The sequence below is a fragment of the Puccinia triticina genome, chromosome 7A (genome assembly GCF_026914185.1).
Source record: "Puccinia triticina chromosome 7A, complete sequence".
Classification (NCBI taxonomy): Eukaryota; Fungi; Basidiomycota; class Pucciniomycetes; order Pucciniales; family Pucciniaceae; genus Puccinia; species Puccinia triticina.
Window position 1 is genome coordinate 6,732,416 of NC_070564.1, and position 12,219 is coordinate 6,744,634.

The following is a 12,219-nucleotide window of genomic DNA, read 5'->3' on the forward strand; positions in this document are numbered from 1 at the left end:
ACCCGGGTGCCGCTGGCACCCGGGTCCAATGGCAGATTCTCTAGACCAGCCAACAACCACCCTTTTGTGGGGGCCTGGGGCTGCTATCAGGAGATCAGCCAACAGCTGAAATTCTGTAGGCCCTCTGTTGGAAGATCAGCCAACAGCTGGCATTCTGCACGCCCGTGGTTGGCAAGTTCAGCCAACAGCTGGCATTCTGTACGCCCGTGGTTGGCAAGTTCAGCTGACAGCTGGCATTCTGTGGGCCCACTGTTGGAAGATCCGCCAACAAAAAACCCTGATACATCCTGCTAGGATATTGGCCAGCCAAACTTCATGGTGGGGTTGGGGAGGGGGGGGGGTTGGGCTGGCGCAATTCATTACGTTGGCACCCAATTGACGGCAACCTGTGGTGTAGACCCCACTAGCTCCAAACAGAGCTCCGGGTCAAGTTGATCCAAGCCAATGTGGATGCGGGGGTGGACTAAGTGCCCTAATCCGGGCTAACGGGGCTGCAGATGCTGATGCTCTCAGGACAAGCCTGAGCTGGTTCTGGTTGGAGGTTGAAAATGGTATTGATGCCGTGGAAACGGCGTGAGCAACAAGCGTTTTGTGGCAGACGGGTCATCAAGAGGGTTGAGCCAAAGGCCGTTTTGTCAATTCCACGGGGACCAAAGGCCGTTTTGTGGAACTGAAGAACTTATAACCAAGCACTCACAGAGCCTGATGTTGTTGGTTCCACAGAGCAGCTGGATCCCAAACTTAACACAAGCGTACCCTCCTTGGGGGAGCATAGCAACCTCTGAAGGAGGGACTTGCCTCTAAAGTTGCATGTCTTGCCCTACAGGATCAAGACAAATGGCAGGGAGGACCCTACGCTCCCCCATTTTCCCCAATACCTCCCTGTTTCCTCTTGATTAGAGAATCTGCCGTTGGACCCGGGTGCCGCACCTGTTTTACCTGAAAAACAGGCACCCGCACCCGTACCTGGCACCTGCCGGTGGGTGCCGCGGGTGTACCGGCGGGTGCCGCCAGAAAGGATCCCTTCCGGGAGACAAGGCTGTTGTAGTCTTGTCGTCCGCAAGGGATCAGCGGACGATGAGGCTACAACAGCCTTGTCGCTCGCAAGTGATCCCTTGCGGACAACGAGGCTGTATCTTGTTGTCCGCAAGGGTTCACTTGCGGACAACAAGGCTGTATCTTGTCGTCCGCAAGGGTTCACTTGCGGACACAAGACTACAACTTGTCGTCCGCAAGTGATCCCTTGCGGACGACAAAATACAGCCTCCTCGTCCGCAAGGGATCCCTTCCGGGAGACGAGGCTGTTGTAGCCTCCTCCTCCGCGAGGGATCCGGACGACGAGGCTACAACAGCCTCGTCTCACTGAAGGGATCCCTCCCGGACGACGACGCTACAACAGCCTCGTCTCCCGGAAGGGATTCCGCCCAGACGACGAGGCTACAACAGCCTCCTCTCCCGGAAGGGATTCCTCCCGGACGACGGCTACAACAGCCTTGTCTCCCGGAAAGGATTCCTCCCGGACAACGAGGCTACAACAGCCTCGTCCCCCGGAAGGGATTCCTCCCGGACGATGAGGCTATGCTGTAACCTCTTCGTCTGGAAGACCCAAACTCCGCCGCATCCGGGGGAGCTGGGGCGGTACCTGGGCAGGTACCCGGGTGCCGCACCCGTTTTACCCAAAAAACAGGCACCCGTACCCGCACCTGGCACCCGGGCGCGGGTGCCGGGTACCTGCCGCGGGTCCAACGGCAGATTCTCTACTCTTGATTCATCCCACGCCCTTTGCACCACCATTGGAATGGCAAGCTTCTTAGCTTATTTTTGCCCACTTCAAACTCCCCCATATTCATCCCCCCTGGCAAGAAACATCCTGTAAATCTTTTTACATGGAAGATTTCGTGACCAATCCCCCCCTTCAAGACCGCGCAGGCTCAGGGAATTTCAAATTTTGAGCCCAAAAATGCCTGGATCACCACTCCAGAACCACTTCAGGGCAGGAGGAGTGGGCTAGTAATCATGGGGGCCAGTTGGGTAAAAAATGGTGAAATGGAAGCTGAGATTGCAGGCTACAAGTCTGTCTACTCAGATATTTTTTAAACTAAAAACTACAATTTTAAAAACATTTTGAAAAGAAAATAGGTGTTTTTTGCCAGAAATTCTTGAGTCTGTAGGGCCAATGGTGTGACTTGAGAGGTAAGCCTCTCCTTTGGAGGCGCTTTGCGCCTCCTTGGACAAACTTAGCGAAGTCCCTCAATTGGAGGCGTGCAAGCGCTGTCGCGAAGCAACCCTCCGAAGGAGGGACTTACACCCTACCTTGCAAAACAGTAGGCAGCAGAAGGGTGTTTTGGACCTTTTGTTATGTTTTGTTCTGTAGCAGTTACACAAACATACTTGAGGCCAAGTGAGCTACCCCAAAAGATGTGCAAGAAGCATGGCTCTCTGCTCACATTTTTCCTATATTTTTAACACCCAAACCTGATTTTTAAATAATTATCCAACACAAGGCATTTGACTGCCTTCTTGCAAGTGCTAGCAGATGTTTTGGTGCATGTTTTTCTGATTTCTGACAGCTGAACTCCACCTTCTTGATAATCACACACATTGGGTTGCACATTTGTATTGGTCTGTCAGACTCAAGGGATGTTGTACATAAGACCATCTTTGGCATGTGCCAAAGTATGGATTTACCCAAGGACATTTCTGTCTCCTCAGATTTTCAATACCTTTTACCTGAGTTGAGATATAAACAGTTGAATGTTTTGAAAATTTTCCCCAGCCAAATGGGATTTCTGCTGCCTACTGTTTTGTGAGGTAGGGCATAAGTCCCTCCTTCGGAGAGTCGCTTCGCGACAGCGCTTGCGCGCCTCCGGTCGAGGGACTTATAAGTTCGCTCCTCGGAGAGACTGTTAAGCTCGGTCGGATCCACGATCCCGCTCGCCAGTACATACCCCCGGCGTGTCCGGCTAGAAGATGGCGCAGCCGCAGTTATGCATGTATCTACAGGGAATGGTACATACATGCATACCAAAACATAAACTGGATTGATTAAGTTTACCGTCTCCAACAAAATCCAATCCCATTCTCGCAGAAACATTCTCTTTTACTTTTGTGCTTAACTCTCAAACCGGCCTATCATGCGCTCCCACCTACTTCCTCTCCGCTCCCCACTCAAGCTGGCCTCATTGAGGCCTGCATGTCGTTCATTCGCTACGGCCAAGCCCAATATCCCACTGAAGCCGTGTGTTGACTCGGATAACTGCGCCTTCCAGGAGCCATCTACCGACGGCAGGCCGGCTTCACTGCATTTCAAGTCTGGACATGTCTTCACCGGTCGGTCCTTTGGAGCTCCAGTTTCGACCTTTGGTGAAGCTGTCTTCACCACCTCCACCACCAGGTAAGTCCGTTGATCACTCACTCCTGCTCGATCGCCTTGAGCTAAAATGTCCGTTTTTCTTGCCTCATTGCAGTTACCCCGAGTCCATGACAGACCCGTCCTACCGATCGCAAATTTTGGTCTTCACAACTCCCATGATCGGCAACTATGGAATCCCTCCCAACGTCCTCGCTACCTCACCCACCCCAGTTCCTTCTTCCCCGGACCTTTTCCTTGAATCCGACCGAGTGCAATGCTCAGGGGTCGTCGTTGCTGAGCTGGCCGACCGATTTTCGCACTATCAAGCCATGGAGTCGATCAGTAACTGGTGCCATCGCTTCGGTGTACCCGGCATCACCGGCGTGGACACTCGTGCTATCACCTCCCTTCTCCGGCAACAAGGCAGCACGTTGGCTAAGATTGCTGTTGGCGATGGCCACCAAACCCCTGTCACACCTGACCAATACTGGGACCCCAGTGGAATCAATCTGGTAGCCGAGGCCTCGACCAAGACACCCTACACCCTCAACCCCACCAGTCCGATCTCAATCGCCATGCTTGACTTTGGCGCCAAAGCCAACATTGCTCGTTCCCTTGTCAAACACGGTGCCGCTGTGACCGTTCTCCCTTGGGATACTCCCGCTTCATCAATCATCGGCAAGTATCATGGTCTCTTCTTGAGCAATGGCCCAGGTGACCCCAAACATGCTGTGGCAGCTGTAGAGACCGTCCGAACAGTCATGAACGATGCGCCCAACATGCCCGTCTTCGGCATTTGCATGGGTAAGTCGCTTTGCATAGATGCTTACCGCATTCTCTCACCGTTATCGAGTTTCTCACTTTTTTGTTCGCCCAGGTCACCAAATCATCGGTCTTGCTGCCGGTCTGCAAACTTACCGTATGCGTTTCGGTAACAGAGGTCACAATCAACCCGTCCTGGCACTAGCCAACTCAGGGTCTATCCAAGCCGGCAGGGTTTTCATCACCTCCCAGAATCACCGTCAGTTTAATATCTTGACTGGGGCAAAGGCCGCAAAACTGAATCTTCTCTTTATTTCCCAGAATATGCGATCGAGCTAAAGGATCCGTTCCCTGAAGGATGGGAACCGTTCTTCATCAAGTACGCCCTCGATCATCTTCCACCCTGAACAGCCTGCAGTTTGACCAACTCTCGTGATTTCTCATTTGTTCCAGCTGTAATGATTCTTCAGTTGAGGGAATCAAATCTACTGAAGGCAGTGGTCGTAAAGTATGGGGGTACGTTTGTATTTCCTTCCACCCAACGCATTCATTCATGAGCCTAACCCTTGCCCTCTTCTTGTAGAGTCCAATTCCATCCTGAAGCAGCTGGTTAGTTGATCAGATCCCTCCCAGCTTACCTTTTTCAGAGCAAACTGACGCTTCCTTTTTTTTCTCTCTCAGGTGGCCCACTGGACGTCATGGAGATGTTTGTAAGTTGATTTCTTCGACGTCATCGTGTTACTTTAGTGACTGATGTGAGCTTCTCTTTGCACTTGCAGAAAGATTTCGTTACGCAATGTTCCACGACTTCCGTTCCTCTTTCATCTTGAAAAGCATTACTTGTCTGCTTATTTACCACAAAAGATTCCCCATCGCATCGTTTCTCATGATCTATTAGTCTTCTTTAGTACCCTATTTCTTTTGACTCTTCGTCTTTTCTTCTATCGTCATCGTCATCTTGCATCAATCCCCAACGATTTTCTTTTTTACTCGAAATATATCTCAAGATATACCCTTATGCTATACCGATTTGATCCTTGATTTGCCCCTCGAGTCAAGTCCTAACTTTGTTGGATTTTCTATGGCATGTGCATGGATTTGTTCTTAACTGAGCTTGAAGTGGCGGGTAAAGGTCAGCCGGACTGAGCTAAGTCTTCTGTCAACAAAACCGACTGTCCCCCTGCAGTGTGTAACCCCCTGAGCACTTGAGCAAGACACGATGACCAGTGCGGTGACGATGGTTAGACATGGATGGCTTGTTTGTGTGTGTGTAGTTTATGTTTTGGAAACTGTTGATGTTTTTTAACCCATGATATGATTATTTTGATTATTATTATTTTGGTAGTTGTAAGGGTGTAAATTTAACAAACTTGGATGAATCATGAATCAACAGTGCCCCAACACAGCCCTTTGGACTGTTTTGATGCCAAAAATAGATAATCCCTCACATTGTGTATTTTTACGGTTTATTGCTGTTACTTGGTGTATCACACAGCAGTTTCAAAAAAGGATGGCAATGGGGTCACATATTTACAAGTATGTATGGATTTTCCCTCAATGATATCTAAGCTAGCTGATTTTCATGAACCTGATGCAGAAATTCTCAGCAGTTCAATATATTGTCTTTTGAAGTCAAGAATGCTTGGATGTTTTCTCAATTTTTCTGGTTTTGCCATGTACTTAAATTTATCTTAAACTTCACACCAAATTGTAGAAACCACCCTTAACTTCAAACCTTGAGATTGACTTCCGCAAGGGATGTCCTTGTGTAATGACCCAGCACTTGGTCAGCCCCTCCTTGCTCACCCCAGGGCAACAGCCAATGGTCATGGGAAGTAGCTGGCAGGGTCAAGAAGGTGCTCCGGCTCTGAAATTCTGTACATGAACTTGGTTTTTCTCCAACCCAACTTCTACTAGTAGACCACCTAATGGAGGACATTGGATCCGGGGGTGAATTTGGCCTGGGGACTAATCTGACATCTGTCAAGATCACCTCATAGAAAGCATATAAAAAATATGGATTGGACCTTGGTCAGAAAACAGAGCAATTGAGAAATTACCCAACCTTTTTTCAAAAGATGATATGAATTGCACACACTCAAAAACAATGTCAAGCAAGTGCCACCGGTTGACATGAGACATACTCCTGTGTAAATTCCATTCTACCTCTGCTCAAGCAAACATCAGTATTTTTTGCACAGTAATTGTACATCATGCAGAGTTATGATGAATTTTGGACTTGGAGCCGGAGGGAAGAGTGAAAAACAAGCCTGAGGAAAAAAGCTTGAGATGGAGAAAAAAACAAAGAAGCCCTCAAAGAGGGCTAAGCTGCTAGTTTGTGAGAGGGAAAAATGCTCTCACTACAAGAGACTCAAGGGTCTCAGGGAAAAGGCGCAGGAACTGATGGTATTTTGATTATCCAGATGAGCAGACTTTGTAGCTATTACAACCAAGGGAAAAGTTGTGGGCAGAAGGTGAACAAGCATATTCATCTGGAGGGAGGAAAAAAAGAGTGACAGATGTGTGAAAGGGAGAGAAATGGACCCCAGGCAGTTGCAGTTTCAACAAGTTATCATGCATTGAAGCTTGGCCAAAGGCAGCCTATGACAAATGTTCCTCACCAGATTCCTTAGAGTTCTCACGTGTCAACTGGTGGCACTTGCTTGAATTTTTCTTGTAGTGACACTCATAACCAAATCTGATGATTGGAGGACAGATAGACCTCATCACATGCAAAGAATACTGTCAATGGAGAGAACTATGTGGAAATGGGAGGGGCAACTGCAAAAGGGAATATGATGGGTCCTGGTAATAGGTATTGATCATATGTTGCAGCTGCACAGTCAAAGTTTGACAGTAGCATCAAATTGAGTAGTAAAGCTTAACATGTGAGGCAATTCTGTGACCCCCTTGCCAGAATTTTTTGAAGCTGCTCTATGATATGTGGCAGAAATATAAACAGACACATATCAAACCTGTTTTGCCCATGTGAGTGTGAATCAGGTTTCAGAATTCTCACTGTATTCCTATCTATACTAGTGTGAAGCCTATTCCAAGAATATCCACAATCACACCTCTTCCCACAGATTTCACTTGATTTAATTTGACTTGATCATGGGAAACATAAAATTGTTTGTAATTGCACCATATTATTTGATGCTTTACAACCAAGCACATCTTCTAGAAAAATCCCATTCTTCTCAAGTTCCCAACTCAAACTGGATGAATGATCTTCATATAGATGATTATTTGAAAAACCCCTTGGGTTTCTCTGAGACTATGTCTCTGAACAAAGATTCACAACTCTCTGTGCTAAACTTCAATTTTCCAGATATTCATGAAGAGGAAACAGACAGAATTTATCACCATCAGAGCATCCCTGGTGAAATTTTCTTTGGAACACATGAATTACCCACACTATATCTTGATCATGAACTCCAAATTCCTAGCCAAATTCTTTCTCATGAGCTTCTCATCCCTTGTGATAACCACTGCACTCAACCAGCCAAGTTCAAATCAAATGAACTGATGAACAGACAGAACAAGATCAATTCTTCACCACAGAAAATGCAATTGGACCTCAAGGAGAGTCACCAAAAGGATAAATCTTATGTCATGGAGCAAAATACCTCAATTAAAAAACCTTATGTGCCAAGAACAAATGGAGAAGTAGAAGAAAGAGGTGTAATCTCACCTGGAATTTTTCCCACACAAGACATAGGATCCAGCAATTGTTTAACCAGATTAAGCAGTGTTGAGAATTTGATTTATCATGGAGAATTACCTGAAGACAATACAGAACAAGATGGCAATTTTTTGGATAATTCCCCTGGTAGTCCATTACATACCTATAAATCAGCATTACAACCCAACCAATTCTTCTGGATTCCAAAGAAAGATGTTAATGAATTCCTGATCAAAACTGGTGAAGTTTGGTTCAGCCATAAAGAAACACGGAGACTTGGAAAACTGTTGTTGATTTTATCAATCTCAAGATTAGACTTTAATGAATATTCTACCTACACTGAAACAATGATGAAATTCAGAAAAACACTTGCCTTGTGGTTCAAGTCAGAAATATCAAGTGAAGAATAAAAAATCTTTGATACAAGTCATCTTGTAAAGAAGTGCAATCACATTCTTGAATATGTTTCAAATATCACCAAAATCTCAGCTTTCCTCATGATCAGCTATATGCATGTATTTGGGGAGCATACTGGTGAAACATTGAAAAAAGAAGATGTGAATGGGGTCTTGAAATTCCTGAAAGATATTTGGGAACATGGTAAAAAGGATTGTGAGTCCAAAAAGAATACAAAAATTGACTACATAAGTAGGATGAAAAGTTACACTTCACCGGACACTGAAATACCTAGAGGCTGGGAGAGAGGTTCTGGTATTTGGTATTTCACTTCAAAAGACCTTTTCAAATATTGGAGCCAAAAATTTTGGGAAAGGAATGAAAACAAACAGATGTATTATGACAGTGATTTGAAATTTAGAAAAATGGTTGAACTTCTCAGAGATAAATTGAAGCCTGAAATAGATACAAGTTCTACCCTGGAAACATCAGAAATTGATCCAGGTCTTTCAGAATTCTATTTTCCCATGAATCAAAGCAATAAAAGAAGGAGAAGAAAACTCTACCCTACCAAACCAGAAATTAATAAATACATGAGTTAATTCAAAGCCATACTCTTTGAATTGACAGGTAGAGTAGCATCAAATCTGGATCAAACATCCTGTGGTCCATATGAAGTAAAGAGCTTTTTACTTCTGGTAGAATTTATATGCAACATTCATCAATAAATCAGACTATTTTTCATCCCATTGCAATTCAGATCAACCAAAAATTATTTATTTTTTCAACATAAAGCTGTCCTTTTATTCATGAACTCAGGCCCCGTTTGGAGCCAATATAATCCGGGTGATGTATGATTTTTTTGCCTGACATCCTATGTGACATCTGATCAGGTCCGCCAAAACTTGATCAGATGTCACAAAATTCCAGATTATATTGCGCAATTATATTGGCTCCAAACAGGGCCTCAAACTCACAATTTATCCTGGCTGTTATGTTGCCACCTGCATGTCTTTTGCTAGATCCTCTTCATCCCTTGAAAATAATAATATGAACAGGTCTTGAGGTCAGGGTGTTTGGATGGCCAATGTTTTTGCTTGTCCTTGGCCATCTTAATCCTCCACTCTCACTCAATGTGATTGTCATACTAGGGGGTTTCAAAGTTTGCCAAGTGCCACTTGCATGAACTTTTGCAAGTCAGTGTTCACTAAGGTGTTCAAAGTTGAAATCATAAAATTTTCATTACATAAAATCATAAAATCATAACACTTTCAAATGATGATTTTATATGTACCATTTTAGAAATGTTGCTCTAATTTGAGTGTTTGGGTATACATATTTTTTTCACCTCAGAATTTTATGATTTGATGGTGTTATGATTTTATGCAAGTCAACTTTGAACACCCTAGTTTACTCTTGAACACTATATTTGCAAAATTGCATGCAGGTCACATACTAAGCCCCCTAAGCCTTCTGGATTTTTTTTTTGCAAGTTGGGCATCAAGAACAGCCTTGGGCATCAAGAACAGCCTTGAACACCAACTTGCAAAAGTGCATGCAAGTCACAATTGGCCAACTTTGAATCCCCTTACTGCATGTATTGGATAGTGGTGGACTAATGTCTGTGACAAGACAGATTTTACTGGTTCTCAACCCTCTTGGATGATGATCCAAAGATATGATTGAGGATGCCTGTGCGGTCAAATGGTGAAATCCCCATTAAGATCTGCAGAGCCTCCAAAGTCCATCATCAGATCTGAAGACCTTGACACTACATTTTCCATCCAAAATTTAGTTTTGTTGCCTCCAAATCAGCATCTGCAGGGGCTGAAGGAAGTTCCGCCCCAATCTTTCCCATGATCGTATGGTCTATCTTCCAATCTTTATGTGCTCTAATGATAACAAAGCGTTCTGTGTTCTGATATAACTGGCAACAATGAATAAACAACAAATCAAATCCTATACAAGTACATACTGCTTGAAACTGGAATAAATCGCGCGGAAATAGTTAAACATGAAAAACAACGAGAAGAAGTTTAAGCAAAGTCATCGGTAACAATTCATACCCGGCTGATGAACAGTATTTAATAAATAAATGGCAAGTCTAGCCATCCTCGGGCAGGTCCTTGGGTAAGAAGTCGAATTCGTATGGCAAGATGAATCCCCTTTGACCTTCTTTAACCAGCCAAATCATCTTCCAAACGTCTTGAGCATATTTGTCCATACTAAAAGAGTTCAAAATCCAATCCTGAGCAGCTTGTGCTTTACTGATTCGCTCCTGATCATGCTTCAGCCACCAGTTCAAGGTTTTGACAATCTTGTCATCCGAGTCTTTATTTGAGAGTGGAACGATAACCTTCTCGAACATGCTTTGCCGATCTGACGGGATGTTTCCAGCGATCAAGCAGCCGGCTGCAGCAGCTTCGACGTATTTTTGAACCGAATAAGCCCAGCGTGAATCGGTTACCAAACAGATCTTGGCTTGACCGAAATCGTTCCCGAAATCGACCAGCTGTTGTTCTTGGATCACGGCAGTGAGTTTCTTATTCCGTTGGTCGGCCGATTTGATATCTTCGTATCCTGGATGACCTCGTATCCAACCCGGCAAGGTCTTCTTCCGGATCATGTCGGCTAGCCTGGCTCTGAAGGGGTAGAATGCACCCAGGTCGCCGGCGATGATGATCTCTTCTGGGCGAGTGTTGCCGACTGGATGATAAAAGATCTTCTTGTCGATAAAATGAGGTTGGTGAACCAAGAGCGCTTGAGTGGCGAATTGTGCCCGGTATTCAAATAATTCGTAAGCGTAGGGCGCCAAGACCAAAGTGACGTTCGCCACTGATTTCGGAAGAGGAAGATACGAATGGGATGAGAGGTGAGCAGAGTGCTTGAAATTACCTCAGAAGTTGGAATAGAATAGTTTGTGACGCGTACAGTTATAGAATTCTGCCTTTCGCTGGTCACGCATCTCATGAGGGCGGTCGATGATGACGACACCTTTGCCCTGCTGGGACAGTTCTTTCACCTGGGCGAACCAGGGTTTAGAGTCGATGTGCAAAAACTTGACTTGATCGTTGTTGAAATAGACCAGGGCGGCATCGAAATAATCGGCCGAGCCAAATTTCTGGGCAATGTTCTGAGTCAGGCTGAGGGATTTCCGCCAGCCTTCGAAGTCTGGTCCCCATAGGATAGCAGAAGATATGAGATCAGGACGAGCGACGAATGCATCTAAAAAATTGTAGATGAGATGAAGTGACTGTTAGCTTATTCCAATTTATCGCTCCCAGAAACTGGCGATCAGCCAGAAATAGCCGTGGAGATCGACGGACCATGAGAATGAAGTAGCCAGCGGTCCATCAGGACTTCGGCAGTGTCTTTGTCGACAAGGTGCAAGATCTTCAATTTCGAGCGAGATGAGCCCGCGGCAGGTGAAAGTTTAAAGGCGAGACCCCAGTTCTGGGCAAGATCATGAACTTTGTCCCATTTGAGACAGCTGCCATCCCGACACTGTCTGAGTGAGAACTGGTTTGACAGGGTGGCGGGGATAATGACGAGGGTGAGGAGGAGGACGAGTGAGAGGAGAGGGAGGACGACGCGTAGGAGGAAGAACTTGAGGCGAGAACGGGACGGATGGGAATCAAACTTGGCGGGATGCTGGTGCTGAGTTGATGAGGGCGAGACCAGAGGCAGCTGGGATTCGTGGGCAGGAAGAGGGTAGTATGCAGACATGACTTCTTCACGCGAGGGAGAGGGTGGGCCCAGGAGGGGCGAGGGGATGGAAGATGGAGGACTGGAAGTGGACTCATCAACAAAGCTGGCGAAAGCCCAAACAAGGAATTTCAAATTTCATGCACGGCTCCCTTGAGGGGCCCCTTCTCTTAACAAAAGGAAACGAGCACTCGACCCTCCTCCGGCTCACCCTTGGGCTTCTCGCGTCCGGATGACCAATGCCATTTTCATCTTTTTGTCTTCAATAGGTTCGTCCCAGGAGACAAGACTGTATGAAGCTGCTCTTCACTCGAGCTTA

At 45.8% G+C, this 12,219-nt stretch overlaps 2 protein-coding genes across 2 annotated transcripts; one reads left to right on the forward strand and one right to left on the reverse strand.

The window, feature by feature from the left end:
- Positions 1 to 3,134: 3,134 nt before the first annotated feature.
- Positions 3,135 to 4,944, forward strand: PtA15_7A752 (uncharacterized protein; the record flags this gene model as incomplete). Its single annotated transcript, XM_053171392.1, has 8 exons — positions 3,135 to 3,394; positions 3,468 to 4,156; positions 4,230 to 4,373; positions 4,436 to 4,493; positions 4,568 to 4,630; positions 4,698 to 4,723; positions 4,796 to 4,824; positions 4,894 to 4,944. The coding sequence occupies 8 exons, from the start codon at positions 3,135 to 3,137 to the stop codon at positions 4,942 to 4,944; spliced, it is 1,320 nt and encodes a 439-aa protein (XP_053022578.1).
- A 5,355-nt stretch (positions 4,945 to 10,299) lies between these two features.
- On the reverse strand, positions 10,300 to 11,921 carry PtA15_7A753 (uncharacterized protein; the record flags this gene model as incomplete). The annotated part of the gene is made up of 3 exons (XM_053171393.1): positions 10,300 to 11,030; positions 11,127 to 11,420; positions 11,522 to 11,921. 3 exons carry the CDS (start codon positions 11,919 to 11,921, stop codon positions 10,300 to 10,302), a joined length of 1,425 nt encoding a protein of 474 aa, XP_053022579.1.
- Positions 11,922 to 12,219: the final 298 nt, after the last annotated feature.